At 53.4% G+C, this 17,189-nt stretch overlaps 1 protein-coding gene across 1 annotated transcript; it reads left to right on the top strand.

Moving 5' to 3' along the window:
• The first annotated feature begins 5,225 nt into the window (after positions 1 to 5,225).
• Positions 5,226 to 10,393, top strand: LOC116408250 (resistin-like beta). Its single transcript, XM_031895034.1, has 3 exons — positions 5,226 to 5,420; positions 8,026 to 8,103; positions 10,196 to 10,393. Exons 1-3 carry the CDS (start codon positions 5,297 to 5,299, stop codon positions 10,330 to 10,332), a joined length of 339 nt encoding a protein of 112 aa, XP_031750894.1. The 5' UTR covers positions 5,226 to 5,296; the 3' UTR covers positions 10,333 to 10,393.
• The last annotated feature ends 6,796 nt before the right edge of the window (positions 10,394 to 17,189 follow it).

The following is a 17,189-nucleotide window of genomic DNA, read 5'->3' as shown; positions in this document are numbered from 1 at the left end:
GTGGTACTGGCAGATACATTAGATATGTACAAGGAAGGGGAGTTACAGGGGGGCTGGGAAGTTGTGGGATCCCCCCCCTCCCTGAATCAGTGGTACTGGCAGATACATTAGATAGGTACAAGGAAGGGGAGTTACAGGGGGGCTGGGAAGTTGTGGGATCCCCCCCCTGAATCAGTGGTACTGGCAGATACATTAGATAGGTTTAAGAAGGGTCTGGGTGGGTATTTAGCAAGTGAGGGAATACAGGGGTAGGGGAGATAGCTCTCAGTACAAGTGAGGGAATACAGGGGTATGGGAGATAGCTCTCAGTACAAGTGAGGGAATACAGGGGTAGGGGAGATAGCTCTCAGTACAAGTGAGGGAATACAGGGGTAGGGGAGATAGCTCTCAGTACAAGTGAGGGAATACAGGGGTAGGGGGGATAGCTCTCAGTACAAGTGAGGGAATACAGGGGTATGGGAGATAGCTCTCAGTACAAGTGAGGGAATACAGGGGTAGGGGAGATAGCTCTCAGTACAAGTGAGGGAATACAGGGGTAGGGGAGATAGCTCTCAGTACAAGTGAGGGAATACAGGGGTAGGGGGGATAGCTCTCAGTACAAGTGAGGGAATACAGGGGTAGGGGGGATAGCTCTCAGTACAAGTGAGGGAATACAGGGGTAGGGGGGATAGCTCTTAGTACAAGTGAGGGAATACAGGGGTATGGGGGATAGCTCTCAGTACAAGTGAGGGAATACAGGGGTAGGGGAGATAGCTCTCAGTACAAGTGAGGGAATACAGGGGTAGGGGGGATAGCTCTCAGTACAAGTGAGGGAATACAGGGGTAGGGGGGATAGCTCTTAGTACAAGTGAGGGAATACAGGGGTATGGGGGATAGCTCTCAGTACAAGTGAGGGAATACAGGGGTAGGGGGGATAGCTCTCAGTACAAGTGAGGGAATACAGGGGTAGGGGGGATAGCTCTCAGTACAAGTGAGGGAATACAGGGGTAGGGGAGATAGCTCTCAGTACAAGTGAGGGAATACAGGGGTAGGGGGGATAGCTCTCAGTACAAGTGAGGGAATACAGGGGTAGGGGAGATGGCTCTCAGTACAAGTGAGGGAATACAGGGGTAGGGAGATAGCTCTCAGTACAAGTGAGGGAATACAGGGGTAGGGGGGATAGCTCTCAGTACAAGTGAGGGGATACAGGGGTAGGGGGGATAGCTCTCAGTACAAGTGAGGGAATACAGGGGTAGGGGGATAGCTCTCAGTACAAGTGAGGGAATACAGGGGTAGGGGGGATAGCTCTCAGTACAAGTGAGGGAATACAGGGGTAGGGGGATAGCTCTCAGTACAAGTGAGGGAATACAGGGGTAGGGGGGATTGATCTCAGTACAAGTGAGGGAATACAGGGGTAGGGGGGATAGCTCTCAGTACAAGTGAGGGAATACAGGGGTAGGGGGGATTGATCTCAGTACAAGTGAGGGAATACAGGGGTAGGGGGGATAGCTCTCAGTACAAGTGAGGGAATACAGGGGTAGGGGAGATAGCTCTCAGTACAAGTGAGGGAATACAGGGGTAGGGGGATAGCTCTCAGTACAAGTGAGGGAATACAGGGGTAGGGGGGATAGCTCTCAGTACAAGTGAGGGAATACAGGGGTAGGGGGGATAGCTCTCAGTACAAGTGAGGGAATACAGGGGTAGGGGAGATAGCTCTCAGTACAAGTGAGGGAATACAGGGGTAGGGGGGATAGCTCTCAGTACAAGTGAAGGAATACAGGGGTATGGGAGATAGCTCTCAGTACAAGTGAGGGAATACAGGGGTATGGGAGATAGCTCTCAGTACAAGTGAGGGAATACAGGGGTATGGGAGATAGCTCTCAGTACAAGTGAAGGAATACAGGGGTAGGGGAGATAGCTCTCAGTACAAGTGAAGGAATACAGGGGTATGGGAGATAACTCTCAGTACAAGTGAGGGAATACAGGGGTAGGGGAGATAGCTCTCAGTACAAGTGAGGGAATACAGGGGTATGGGAGATAACTCTCAGTACAAGTGAGGGAATACAGGGGTATGGGAGATAGCTCTCAGTACAAGTGAGGGAATACAGGGGTATGGGAGATAGCTCTCAGTACAAGTGAAGGAATACAGGGGTATGGGAGATAACTCTCAGTACAAGTGAGGGAATACAGGGGTAGGGGAGATAGCTCTCAGTACAAGTGAGGGAATACAGGGGTAGGGGGGATAGCTCTCAGTACAAGTGAGGGAATACAGGGGTAGGGGGGATAGCTCTCAGTACAAGTGAGGGAATACAGGGGTAGGGGAGATAGCTCTCAGTACAAGTGAGGGAATACAGGGGTAGGGGAGATAGCTCTCAGTACAAGTGAGGGAATACAGGGGTAGGGGAGATAGCTCTCAGTACAAGTGAGGGAATACAGGGGTAGGGGGGATAGCTCTCAGTACAAGTGAGGGAATACAGGGTTATGGGAGATAGCTCTCAGTACAAGTGAGGGAATACAGGGGTAGGGGGGATAGCTCTCAGTACAAGTGAGGGAATACAGGGGTAGGGGGGATAGCTCTCAGTACAAGTGAGGGAATACAGGGGTAGGGGGGATAGCTCTCAGTACAAGTGAGGGAATACAGGGGTAGGGGGGATAGCTCTCAGTACAAGTGAGGGAATACAGGGGTAGGGGGATAGCTCTCAGTACAAGTGAGGGAATACAGGGGTATGGGAGATAGCTCTCAGTACAAGTGAGGGAATACAGGGGTATGGGAGATAGCTCTCAGTACAAGTGAGGGAATACAGGGGTAGGGGGGATAGCTCTCAGTACAAGTGAGGGAATACAGGGGTAGGGGGGATAGCTCTCAGTACAAGTGAGGGAATACAGGGGTAGGGGGGATAGCTCTCAGTACAAGTGAGGGAATACAGGGGTAGGGGGGATAGCTCTCAGTACAAGTAAGGGAATACAGGGGTAGGGGAGATAGCTCTCAGTACAAGTGAGAGAATACAGGGGTAGGGGAGATAGCTCTCAGTACAAGTGAGGGAATACAGGGGTAGGGGGGATAGCTCTCAGTACAAGTGAGGGAATACAGGGGTAGGGGGGATAGCTCTCAGTACAAGTGAGGGAATACAGGGTTATGGGAGATAGCTCTCAGTACAAGTGAGGGAATACAGGGGTAGGGGAGATAGCTCTCAGTACAAGTGAGGGAATACAGGGGTAGGGGGGATAGCTCTCAGTACAAGTGAGGGAATACAGGGTTATGGGAGATAGCTCTCAGTACAAGTGAGGGAATACAGGGGTAGGGGAGATAGCTCTCAGTACAAGTGAGGGAATACAGGGGTAGGGGGATAGCTCTCAGTACAAGTGAGGGAATACAGGGGTAGGGGGGATAGCTCTCAGTACAAGTGAGGGAATACAGGGTTATGGGAGATAGCTCTCAGTACAAGTGAGGGAATACAGGGGTATGGGAGATAGCTCTCAGTACAAGTGAGGGAATACAGGGGTAGGGGGGATAGCTCTCAGTACAAGTGAGGGAATACAGGGGTAGGGGAGATAGCTCTCAGTACAAGTGAGGGAATACAGGGGTAGGGGAGATAGCTCTCAGTACAAGTGAGGGAATACAGGGGTAGGGGAGATAGCTCTCAGTACAAGTGAGGGAATACAGGGGTAGGGGGGATAGCTCTCAGTACAAGTGAGGGAATACAGGGGTAGGGGAGATAGCTCTCAGTACAAGTGAGGGAATACAGGGGTATGGGAGATAGCTCTCAGTACAAGTGAGGGAATACAGGGGTAGGGGGGATAGCTCTCAGTACAAGTGAGGGAATACAGGGGTAGGGGGGATAGCTCTCAGTACAAGTGAGGGAATACAGGGGTAGGGGGGATAGCTCTCAGTACAAGTGAGGGAATACAGGGGTATGGGAGATAGCTCTTAGTACAAGTGAGGGAATACAGGGGTAGGGGAGATAGCTCTCAGTACAAGTTGCCCCAGGGACTGGTCCGATTGCCATCTTGGAGTCAGGAAGGAATTTTTTCCCCTCTGGGGCAAATTAGAGAGGCTTCAGATGGGGTTTTTTGCCTTCCTCTGGATCAACTAGTAGTTAGGCAGGTTATATATAGGCACTATGGTTGAACGTGATGGACATATGTCTTTTTTCAACTTAACTTACTATGTTACTATGTGTTACAGGGCTGTGTGGGCACAGGGTGCTGGGTGCTATCTGTAATCTTGTTTATTACATGGCAGTGTGGGCACAGGGTGCTGGGTGCTATCTATAATCTTGTTTATTACAGGGCAGTGAGGGCACAGGGTGCTGGGTGCTATCTGTAATCTTGTTTATTACAGGGCAGTGAGGGCACAGGGTGCTGGGTGCTATCTGTAATCTTGTTTATTACAGGGCAGTGAGGGCACAGGGGGCTGGGTGCTATCTGTAATCTTGTTTATTACAGGGCAGTGTGGGCACAGGGTGCTGGGTGCTATCTGTAACCTTGTTTATTACAGGGCAGTGTGGGCACAGGGTGCTGGGTGCAGGGCACAGGGTGCTGGGTGCAGGGCACAGGGTGCTGGGTGCTATCTGTAACCTTGTTTATTACAGGGCAGTGTGGGCACAGGGTGCTGGGTGCAGGGCACAGGGTGCTGGGTGCTATCTGTAATCTTGTTTATTACAGGGCAGTGAGGGCACAGGGTGCTGGGTGCAGGGCACAGGGTGCTATCTGTAACCTTGTTTATTACAGGGCAGTGTGGGCACAGGGTGCTGGGTGCAGGGCACAGGGTGCTATCTGTAACCTTGTTTATTACAGGGCAGTGTGGGCACAGGGTGCTGGGTGCAGGGCACAGGGTGCTGGGTGCTATCTGTAACCTTGTTTATTACAGGGCAGTGTGGGCACAGGGTGCTGGGTGCAGGGCACAGGGTGCTATCTGTAACCTTGTTTATTACAGGGCAGTGTGGGCACAGGGTGCTGGGTGCAGGGCACAGGGTGCTGGGTGCTATCTGTAACCTTGTTTATTACAGGGCAGTGAGGGCACAGGGTGCTGGGTGCAGGGCACAGGGTGCTGGGTGCTATCTGTAACCTTGTTTATTACAGGGCAGTGTGGGCACAGGGTGCTGGGTGCAGGGCACAGGGTGCTGGGTGCTATCTGTAACCTTGTTTATTACAGGGCAGTGTGGGCACAGGGTGCTGGGTGCAGGGCACAGGGTGCTGGGTGCTATCTGTAACCTTGTTTATTACAGGGCAGTGTGGGCACAGGGTGCTGGGTGCTATCTGTAACCTTGTTTATTACAGGGGTGACATTAGGTGACGCTGGGGAAGGATTGGGAAGATGAAGCTGCGTCTGACTCTCGTTCTCCTGGTTCTGGTTCTGGTTCCTGCAATCGACATGGGCGGGGCCAATGACTGCTCCATCACTGATCTGATTGGGTTCAACAGCCTCATTAAATCTATGGGTAACGATAATTACTGCTGCCCCCTTTCCACTTCCACTAAAGCCCCCAAGCACTGACCCAGCACTGAATTAAAGCCCCATTCACTGTGGGATTCTGCAGGAAGGGCCCCCAGTGGCACTAGACCCCCCTTAGCGTAAATCCGGGGTCCCACTGTGCAGAAGGTTAAGGTGCCCAGACACGGGGCCCATTCTTCCCTTACACCGATCCGGCAGCTTACATAGTAACATAGTGGGTACAGAGGGGGGGTACAATGGGGGAGGCACAGTGGGTGGGTACAATGGGGGAGGCACCGTGGGGGGTACAGTGGGGGTGGGCACAGTGGGGGAGGAACAGTGTGTGTGGGTACAGTGGGGGGGTACAGTGGGGGAGGCACAGTGGGTGGGTACAGTGGTGGGTTAAAGTGAGGAGGCACAGTAGAGGGGGTACAGTGGGGGAGGCACAGTAGAGGGGGTACAGTGGGGGGGCACAGTGGGAGGGTACAGTGGGGGGGCACAGTGGGTGGATACAGTGGGGGGGCACAGTGGGTGGGTACAGTGGTGGGTTAAAGTGAGGAGGCACAGTAGAGGGGGTACAGTGGGGGAGGCACAGTAGAGGGGGCATGGTGGGGGGGCACAGTGGGAGGGCACAGTGAGGGGGCACAGTGGGTGGGCACAGTGGGGGAGGCACAGTGGAGAGGCACAGTGGGTGGGTACAGTGGGGGAGGCACAGTAGAGGGGGTACAGTGGGGGAGGCACAGTAGAGGGGGTACAGTGGGGGAGGCACAGTAGAGGGGGTACAGTGGTGGAGGAACAGTAGAGGGGGTACAGTGGGGGAGGCACAGTAGAGGGGGTACAGTGGGGGTGGCACAGTAGAGGGGGTACAGTGGGGGAGGCACAGTAGAGGGGGTACAGTGGGGGAGGCACAGTAGAGGGGGTACAGTAGGGGAGGCACAGTAGAGGGGGTACAGTGGGGGAGGCACAGTAGAGGGGGTACAGTGGGGGAGGCACAGTAGAGGGGGTACAGTGGGGGAGGAACAGTAGAGGGGGTACAGTGGGGGAGGCACAGTAGAGGGGGTACAGTGGGGGAGGCACAGTAGAGGGGGTACAGTGGGGGAGGCACAGTAGAGAGTGTACAGTGGTGGAGGAACAGTAGAGGGGGTACAGTGGGGGAGGCACAGTAGAGGGGGTACAGTGGGGGAGGCACAGTAGAGGGGGTACAGTGGGGGAGGCACAGTAGAGGGGGTGCAGTGGGGGAGGCACAGCAGAGGGGTACAGTGGGGGAGGCACAGTAGAGGGGGTACAGTGGGGGAGGCACAGTAGAGGGGGTACAGTAGGGGGAGGCACAGTAGAGGGGGTACAGTGGTGGAGGAACAGTAGAGGGGGTACAGTGGTGGAGGAACAGTAGAGGGGGTACAGTGGGGGAGGCACAGTGGAGGGGGTACAGTGGGGGAGGCACAGTGGAGGGGGTACAGTGGGGGAGGCACAGCAGAGTGGGTACAGTGGGGGAGGCACAGTAGAGGGGGTACAGTAGGGGGAGGCACAGTAGATTGGGTACAGTGGGGGAGGCACAGTAGAGGGGGTACAGTGGGGGAGGCACAGTAGAGGGGGTACAGTGGGGGGGCACAGTGGGAGGGTACTGTGGGGGGGCACAGTGGGTGGATACAGTGGGGGGGCACAGTGGGTGGGTACAGTGGTGGGTTAAAGTGAGGAGGCACAGTAGAGGGGTACAGTGGGGGAGGCACAGTAGAGGGGGCATGGTGGGGGGGCACAGTGGGAGGGAACAGTGAGGGGGCACAGTGGGTGGGCACAGTGGGGGAGGCACAGTGGGTGGGTACAGTGGGGGAGGCACAGTAGAGGGGGTACAGTGGTGGAGGAACAGTAGAGGGGGTACAGTGGGGGAGGCACAGTAGAGGGGGTACAGTGGGGGAGGCACAGCAGAGGGGTACAGTGGGGGAGGCACAGCAGAGGGGGTACAGTGGGGGAGGCACAGTAGAGGGGGTACAGTAGGGGGAGGCACAGTAGAGGGGGTACAGTGGTGGAGGAACAGTAGAGGGGGTACAGTGGTGGAGGAACAGTAGAGGGGGTACAGTGGGGGAGGCACAGTGGAGGGGGTACAGTGGGGGAGGCACAGCGGAGGGGGTACAGTGGGGGAGGCACAGCAGAGTGGGTACAGTGGGGGAGGCACAGTAGAGGGGGTACAGTAGGGGGAGGTACAGTAGAGGGGGTACAGTGGGGGAGGCACAGTAGAGGGGGTACAGTAGGGGGAGGCACAGTAGAGGGGGTACAGTGGGGGAGGCACAGTAGAGGGGGTACAGTGGGGGAGGCACAGTAGAGGGGGTACAGTGGGGGAGGCACAGTAGAGGGGGTACAGTGGGGGAGGCACAGTAGAGGGGGTACAGTGGGGGAGGCACAGTAGAGGGGGTACAGTGGGGAGGCACAGTAGAGGGGGTACAGTGGGGGAGGCACAGTAGAGGGGGTACAGTGGGGGAGGCACAGTAGAGGGGGTACAGTGGGGGAGGCACAGTAGAGGGGGTACAGTGGGGGAGGCACAGTGGGGGGTACAGTGGGGGAACTTTATTTTCTCTTAATTCTATGGGGTTTTTATGGGTAAATCGCTCTCATTTCAGTGGCATCGGCTCTGGAGAAAACTGAGATTGACTGCATCGATGCCCGCGGGAATGGAGCCTATGCCACTTGCCCTGCAGGTGAGAAATTGCCCCAGCGGGGGGTGAGAAATGAGACATTGGCTCACCCTAATTATCCAAGGTGCAGCCCCCCAGCACATCTCCCTGCCATTGCCCATTATTATGGGATTCCAGTAACCAGGGCCCTTGGGTCCAGGGCCGAACACGGGGCCACTAGGTGGGAAGCAGTGGGAGGAGTCACACAATGTAACATGGGAGCAGATTGGCTATTGAGCTTAGGCCGTTCCTCCCAGGGGTCTGGCACATATGGGGCCCTTAGCCTGACTGTGTCTTATGTCGTTTCTGGTTGCTAGGCAACAGCACATGGTGGAAGGGGGGTCATTGTGATTTGGTGGTTTTTGTTATATAAAACTAGAGGTGCTCTTATGGGCTCCCTGCCCCTGGGGCCCCCGGGTCACAACCACCCTCCCCTGTGATATAAAAGGTGAATAAATGTATATAAATATGAGTTGTGGCTTGGGGAGAGTGTTACCCATAGACAGCACGGATGGTTCCGCTGTACCCACATAATATTGTATCATTCCTGAACCCCTTACAAAGGGGGGTGCACCTGAGAGAAGGGCGGGGCCTATTTCACTCTCCAATTGATAGAGAGAAGGGACATTGGTTGTTGCCTTGGATTTGACAGAATGTCGCAGCCGGTGCCGGAGAACTAATTACTGGGTTGGTACCGGGAACATGGGTTGTGGGTCAGGGCTTAATGTTCCACTGGTTGTGCAGTTGCCCAGTGCCAATTATTTCTCTAGGGTACAACATTGGGTTGGGGCATAAAGTGACCCAGAGTGCCCGCCCCTGTGTTTTGCATATGTAAATGAGGTGGCGGTTAAGTAACTGATCTCTCCCCAAGTGAAAGCTACAAACCCGAGGCAGCCCCGGCACTGGGTCTGTGTGCAGAATTCTCCTGTATCAGAAACGGAACAGAACCCTGATATTTTTCCTCTATAGTGTGTAACGCTTTCTTGGCACATTCACTTAATATTGCACTGTATTTTCACAGGAGATATGTGTTCTCAAAGTGATATTAATACTGGGAACTGGGAACAGCGCAGTGCCTCCACCTAGTGGACACTGAGGAACACACCTCTAGGGGATTTCCACTAGGAAATAATCACACACAGGTTTGCAGAAATATCAAACTTTATATAACTTTTGAAATAGAAAGTAGAACAGTTTAGGGAGGACTGATAATCCTTTCCTGAGGAAACTTGGGAGGGCTATCCACACTGGCACAGTCTCTGTACTTGCCCAGTCCCAACTTGGATCCGGATAGACCCCCAACCCTTTAATCAGTTCAGTCCCTTCCTAAAGAGCTCTTAATTCCCCCCAGGTAGCGCTACCTGCCCCAGAGTACCTTCCCCTATGGAAAGGGTGGCTGCTCCCACGTAGCAGGTAACTGGGCAATACCTATTCACTCAGGGGATACAATCTCAGAGTTTCACAGAGGACTTTATACTCCCAGGCAGCCCAGCAGACTTATCCTTTCAAGTCTGAGCTCAAACAGTTTGTGCTAACTGCTCACTCTGGGTCTCTCTCTGCACTGGCAAACAACAGCAGGGGCTCCCTTTATAAGCTGCTGGGCCCGCCCCTAGATTTTTGGCTCCAAAGCTTAGGCACACCTCTCCCAGACGTGCACTGGGGCAGCCAGCCAACCGGATCCCTCCCCAGGCTGTAGCTAGGCTGGATGAGATCACAGACTGAGAAACAGGGGACAGGGTTCTCTGATCCCCTACAAGTGTTTTTATAGTAAGAAAATACAAATTCACTTCCATAAAGTCACATGACGGCTTCGCTTGGAAATTGGGGCAGGTCCTTGATTTTATTGCAAAATGCACCCAATAAATTGTAATGCGGGGGGTATAAAGAAAGCCCACCCTAAGGTGCAATGTGAAGCCCCCTGTAGTTGGTCTCAGTGACACCAGTCGGCCATTGACTTGCATGGAAAGCAGTTTGCAGAAAGAGAGCGCCCCCCGATGGCAGTGGGTAAAACACTAAGAATATAAAGCTGAACTAACACTCTAACTGCCCCCATGATACTCCCTACCCCAGCTCTGGGGGTCTCGGCACATAACCCTCATGGCTCTGTCTCTCACAGGTACAATGGTGGTCTCCTGCGCCTGTGGGATGGGCTGTGGCTCGTGGGACATCCAGTCCAAATCTACGTGCCACTGTCAGTGTGGCAATATGGACTGGACCACCGCCCGCTGCTGTAAGGTTCAGAGCAAACATTAACCCTCCGATGGCATCTGTTCTTTTGTTCCTGTGCAAATAAAGATTCTGCCCCTTAATCCTCTGTTTTGAGGGTCCCTGAGTTCTTATTGGTGGAAAGAGGTGCAGGTGGGTGTGCTGGTTTGGGGGGGATTAAGGGAAAACTGGTTCCATTCTGCCTGGAGGTGGGGCTTAACCATTCTATCCAATGCAAAGACTAAATTAACTCTGAGTGGAGGTGGAGCTTAATCATTCTATCCAATAAGAACACTAGTTTCATTCTGGAGATGGTGGTAATTATTGTAGGGCCACTAGGTGGCAGTAATGGGATCCACTGGTGCTGTAACATCACTGAATAAAAATGCAATAAAATCATTTGCGCTTCAACAGGCGGGGGGGGGGGGGGGGGGGACTTGCAGGGGGAACACAACGACTTGGGGTTCTTGGGAGGAAGAGATTTCACATGTAGAGAAGTAATGAGCCAAAGGGAGGGAGGCCCAGGCTGTGTAAGTGATTGCTCCCCTTTATCTACATTAATGTTTCTTGTTTCCCCTTTATTGATGTTTTGGGGTACAGACAGAACCCCACAGTAACAGGGGTTTTTATTTCTTTATACAAGTGGGGTCTCTCTGTCGCCTGATATAATACTGAGAGGTCGCGGGTCAGTAGCTGGTGGGACCCATAATTCCCTGGTTGTGGTGCACTTACCCTTTAATCTTAGGGCCGGAGGCAGAAACAGGAGGATTAAACACAAGAAGACAATCACCCCCATAAGAATATCCCCAAATCCATCTGCCCTCTCTGTACTTGTACCAATCACAAAAGAAAAGGCAATGTCCAATCAGAATAGAGACTGAATCCCCCACTCCCCCAAGGGGCACTAGAATAGACACGTGGGGCAGATATGGGGTAACTAAGCCTGTTTATATTATACCTGAAGGGAAAATATACATATTACTGGGAATAACAGAAACAACACAATAAATGAGAGATATCGGGTCACATTGGACTCAGTTACACACGTATGTGTGGGAAATGTGGGACAATAGGGGGTTCAGCTATAGATCCAGTCCCTGCTATAATGGGCCGGCCTATGGGGTTCTCTACTGGGGGGTTCAGCTATAGATCCAGTCCCTGCTATAATGGGCCGGCCTATGGGGTTCTCTACTGGGGGGTTCAGCTATAGATCCAGTCCCTGCTATAATGGGCCGGCCTATGGGGTTCTCTACTGGGGGGTTCAGCTATAGATCCAGTCCCTGCTATAATGGGCCGGCCTATGGGGGTCTCTACTGGGGGGTTCAGCTATAGATCCAGTCCCTGCTATAATGGGCCGGCCTATGGGGGTCTCTACTGGGGGGTTCAGCTATAGATCCAGTCCCTGCTATAATGGGCCGCCCTATGGGGTTCTCTACTGGGGGGTTCAGCTATAGATCCAGTCCCTGCTATAATGGGCCATCCTACGGGGGTCTCTACTGGGGGGTTCAGCTATAGATCCAGTCCCTGCTATAATGGGCTGCCCTACGGGGGTCTCTACTGGGGGGTTCAGCTATAGATCCAGTCCCTGCTATAATGGGCTGCCCTACGGGGGTCTCTACTGGGGGGTTCAGCTATAGATCCAGTCCCTGCTATAATGGGCTGCCCTACGGGGGTCTCTACTGGGGGGTTCAGCTATAGATCCAGTCCCTGCTATAATGGGCCGGCCTATGGGGTTCTCTACTGGGGGGTTCAGCTATAGATCCAGTCCCTGCTATAATGGGCCGCCCTACGGGGGTCTCTACTGGGGGGTTCAGCTATAGATCCAGTCCCTGCTATAATGGGCCGGCCTATGGGGTTCTCTACTGGGGGGTTCAGCTATAGATCCAGTCCCTGCTATAATGGGCCGGCCTATGGGGGTCTCTACTGGGGGTTCAGCTATAGATCCAGTCCCTGCTATAATGGGCTGCCCTACGGGGGTCTCTACTGGGGGGTTCAGCTATAGATCCAGTCCCTGCTATAATGGGCCGGCCTATGGGGTTCTCTACTGGGGGGTTCAGCTATAGATCCAGTCCCTGCTATAATGGGCCGCCCTACGGGGTCTCTACTGGGGGGTTCAGCTATAGATCCAGTCCCTGCTATAATGGGCCGGCCTAATGGGGTTCTCTACTGGGGGGTTCAGCTATAGATCCAGTCCCTGCTATAATGGGCCGGCCTATGGGGTCTCTACTGGGGGGTTCAGCTATAGATCCAGTCCCTGCTATAATGGGCCGGCCTATGGGGGTCTCTACTGGGGGGTTCAGCTATAGATCCAGTCCCTGCTATAATGGGCCGCCCTATGGGGTTCTCTACTGGGGGGTTCAGCTATAGATCCAGTCCCTGCTATAATGGGCCATCCTACGGGGGTCTCTACTGGGGGGTTCAGCTATAGATCCAGTCCCTGCTATAATGGGCTGCCCTACGGGGGTCTCTACTGGGGGGTTCAGCTATAGATCCAGTCCCTGCTATAATGGGCTGCCCTACGGGGGTCTCTTACTGGGGGTTCAGCTATAGATCCAGTCCCTGCTATAATGGGCTGCCCTACGGGGGTCTCTACTGGGGGGTTCAGCTATAGATCCAGTCCCTGCTATAATGGGCCGCCCTACGGGGTTCTCTACTGGGGGGTTCAGCTATAGATCCAGTCCCTGCTATAATGGGCTGCCCTACGGGGTCTCTACTGGGGTTCAGCTATAGATCCAGTCCCCGCTATTATGGGCCGCCCTACGGGGGTCTCTACTGGGGGGTTCAGCTAATAGATCCAGTCCCTGCTATAATGGGCCGCCTATGGTTGTCTCTACTGGGGGGTTCAGCCTATAGATCCAGTCCCTGCTATAATGGGCCGCCCTACGGGGGTCTCTACTGGGGGGTTCAGCTATAGATCCAGTCCCTGCTATAATGGGCCGCCCTACAGGGGTCTCTACTGGGGGGTTCAGCTATAAGATCCAGTCCCTGCTATAATGGGCCGCCCTACGGGGGTCTCTACTGGGGGGTTCAGCTATAGATCCAGTCCCTGCTATAATGGGCCGCCCCTACAGGGGTCTCTACTGGGGGTTCAGCTATAGATCCAGTCCCTGCTATAATGGGCCGCCCTATGGTTGTCTCTACTAGGGGGGTTCAGCTATAGATCCAGTCCCTGCTATAATGGGCCGCCCTACGGGGGTCTCTACTGGGGGTTCAGCTATAGATCCAGTCCCTGCTATAATGGGCCGCCCTACGGGGGTCTCTACTGGGGGTTCAGCTATAGATCCAGTCCCTGCTATAATGGGCCGCCCTACGGGGGTCTCTACTGGGGGGTTCAGCTATAGATCCAGTCCCTGCTATAATGGGCCGCCCTATGGGGGTCTCTACTGGGGGGTTCAGCTATAGATCCAGTCCCTGCTATAATGGGCCGCCCTACAGGGGTCTCTACTGGGGGGTTCAGCTATAGATCCAGTCCCTGCTATAATGGGCCGCCCTATGGTTGTCTCTACTGGGGGGTTCAGCTATAGATCCAGTCCCTGCTATAATGGGCCGCCCTACGGGGGTCTCTACTGGGGGTTCAGCTATAGATCCAGTCCCCTGCTATAATGGGCCGCCCTACGGGGGTCTCTACTGGGGGTTCAGCTATTAGATCCAGTCCCTGCTATAATGGGGCCGCCCTACGGGGGTCTCTACTGGGGGTTCAGCTATAGATCCAGTCCCTGCTATAATGGGCCGCCCTATGGGGGTCTCTACTGGGGGGTTCAGCTATAGATCCAGTCCCTGCTATAATGGGCCGCCCTACAGGGGTCTCTACTGGGGGGTTCAGCTATAGATCCAGTCCCTGCTATAATGGGCCGCCCCTATGGTTGTCTTCTACTGGGGGGTTCAGCTATAGATCCAGTCCCTGCTATAATGGGCCGCCCTACGGGGGTCTCTACTGGGGGTTCAGCTATAGATCCAGTCCCTGCTATAAATGGGCCGCCCTACGGGGGTCTCTACTGGGGGTTCAGCTATAGATCCAGTCCCCTGCTATAATGGGCCGCCCTACGGGGGTCTCTACTGGGGGGTTCAGCTATAGATCCAGTCCCTGCTATAATGGGCCGCCCTATGGGGGTCTCTACTGGGGGGTTCAGCTATAGATCCAGTCCCTGCTATAATGGGCCGCCCTACAGGGGTCTCTACTGGGGGGTTCAGCTATAGATCCAGTCCCTGCTATAATGGGCCGCCCTATGGTTGTCTCTACTGGGGGGTTCAGCTATAGATCCAGTCCCTGCTATAATGGGCCGCCCTACGGGGGTCTCTACTGGGGGTTCAGCTATAGATCCAGTCCCTGCTATAATGGGCCGCCCTACGGGGGTCTCTACTGGGGGTTCAGCTATAGATCCAGTCCCTGCTATAATGGGCCGCCCTACGGGGGTCTCTACTGGGGGTTCAGCTATAGATCCAGTCCCTGCTATAATGGGCCGCCCTACAGGGGTCTCTACTGGGGGGTTCAGCTATAGATCCAGTCCCTGCTATAATGGGCCGCCCTACGGGGGTCTCTACTGGGGGGTTCAGCTATAGATCCAGTCCCTGCTATAATGGGCCGCCCTACGGGGGTCTCTACTGGGGGGTTCAGCTATAGATCCAGTCCCTGCTATAATGGGCCGCCCTACGGGGGTCTCTACTGGGGGGTTCAGCTATAGATCCAGTCCCTGCTATAATGGGCCGGCCTACGGGGGTCTCTACTGGGGGGTTCAGCTATAGATCCACTACCAATCAGTGCGCTGTAAACAAGACCGATGAAGCTTCTACCACTGCACATACCAAATATAATCAGAAGTCACTACATGCAGAAACTGGGGGGGTTCCTACCCACATACAGGAATCTGTCCGGCAAAAGGCCAGCAATGCAGAGCCTGGGGCAAAATAAATCATTTTACAAAACTGCAGGATAAAACTGCTTCATAAATCCCATTCTTACACCAAAGTGCAGCCGAGGGAAGGGAATCCTGTCGCACCCCACACAGTAATGAAGCCGGAGACTTTCAGTGATGGAAATGAATATACATTCGGGGCCACTGCCCAGTGCAAAGGCAAACAGCCACGGGTAGATGGTCTCCTTGGCAACACTAAAATCACTGCAATGATAGACTCAGGCTCTGCTGTGAATCCCATTGGAGAATCTACATTTCAGCTGTTACACCTGTTAGGAAGCAGTATTACAGTATATACATATGGGGCAGAAAGACCCCTTGATATATGTGGGAAATTCATCACTACCTGTAAATTCAGAGACAAAAAATTAAAAACTTGGTTTTATGTGACCTAGAGAAATAATAATTCACTTTTGAGTTTTGAAGCATCATCTTGCCTGGGTCTAATCAAACTCATGAACGCAGTCTCAACTACTTCTCTCTGTTGCAAACAACCTAGTGTCAGGGTCAGACTGGGCCGCCGGCACACCGGGAAATATCCTAGTGAGCCCCGACCCTAGTGGGCCCCAGCGGCTCAGTCCGACCCTTGCCGGCCCTCCCCCTACTGACTGTTCCTGCCTGACCTGTTCAATTTATACACGCTCGGGGAGGACGTCAGGTGGGGGGGCCCTGCGGGGGGGTTAGGGGGCCCCTAGGGGGGTAGGGGACACAGCTGGCTGGGGCATCTGCAGGGCCCCTAGGGCTGGAGCCCCTGGTGGGCCCTGCACCCCCCAGTCCGACCCTTCCTAGTGTTTCAATATAATCACTTGTTTGAGGGAATTGGAAAGTTAAAAGACTTTCCGGTGCAACGTCACATTAATCCTGCTGTGAAACCGATAATACAGCCACACAGGAGAATTCCCTTCCACTTACGGCAAAAAGTCACCATAGAACTAGAAAACCTTGAAAAGCAGGGTATTATTGAACGTGTATATGGGCCCACACCTTGGGTCTCCCCAATAGGAACAGCACCAAAACCCAAACACCCTGACAATGTTGGAATCTGCATAGACATGTGACAAACTAACGCTGCAATCACGAGAGAGCGCCATATCACCCCGACCATACATCATATTATCCATGAGCTCAATCAGGCTAAAATATTTTTGAAGTTGGACCTAAAAGCAGATTATCATCAACTTGAACTGCATCCAGACAGCAGATACACAACAACATTTCCCACACACACTGGGCTGTGGGGGTACAAATGCTTGAGTTTTGGGGTACCCTCTGCTGCTGAAGTTCCACAATGTAATACAAACGCTGTCTGGGCTTCCAGCTGTGAAAAACTTCAGCAATGACATGTTGGTGTATGGGCGACCCAGAAAGAACATGGTGACAATCTAACAGCAGTGGTTAAACGACTCCATGACAAAGGTTTAACATTGAACCACAACAAATGTGAATTCAATAAAATCTATTGTTTTATTTTTTCTGGAGATGATGTATCTGCAGATCCCAGACAGGTTGCAGCCATTCATGAGGCGAGTGCTCCTAAAGATGCCAGAGAAATACGCCGTTTCCTTGGAATGGCTAACTATTGCTCTCGTTTTATTCCTCGTTTTTCTACTCCTGCAGTTCCACTGAGAGATCCGACACAGAAGGCTGAACCCTGGCACTGGGGAGAAACCGAGACGAGTGCCTTCCAAACACTAAAGCAAAGCTTAATGAGTGAGCGGATTATGTCATATTTCAATCCTCGCTGAGAAACTGAACTAATACTTGATGCCAGTCCAGTTGGCCTTGGTGCCATACTAACCCAGAAACACAACACTATGTCACTGCATATGGCAGCCGGTCACTCAGTGATGTACAAAAGCGATATTCTCAAACAGAGTGTGAAGCATTGGCAATAGTATGGAGCTGGGAATAGTTTCACCTGTACCTGTATGGGAGTCCTTTCACTCTAGTGATCACAAGCCGTTACAGCTCATCTGGAATAATCCTAAATCC

The sequence above is a fragment of the Xenopus tropicalis genome, chromosome 1 (genome assembly GCF_000004195.4).
Source record: "Xenopus tropicalis strain Nigerian chromosome 1, UCB_Xtro_10.0, whole genome shotgun sequence".
NCBI classification, from domain to species: Eukaryota; Metazoa; Chordata; class Amphibia; order Anura; family Pipidae; genus Xenopus; species Xenopus tropicalis.
This window is presented reverse-complemented; position numbering and strand designations above follow the sequence as displayed.

Coding starts and splice junctions, on each gene's coding strand:
- LOC116408250 (XM_031895034.1), top strand. CDS start 5,297: ATGAAGCTGCGTCTGACTCTCGTTCTCCTGGTTCTGGTTCTGGTTCCT. Junction 5,421..8,025: donor CAGCCTCATTAAATCTATGG/GTAACGATAATT, acceptor CTCTCATTTCAG/TGGCATCGGCTCTGGAGAAA. Junction 8,104..10,195: donor CTATGCCACTTGCCCTGCAG/GTGAGAAATTGC, acceptor TGTCTCTCACAG/GTACAATGGTGGTCTCCTGC.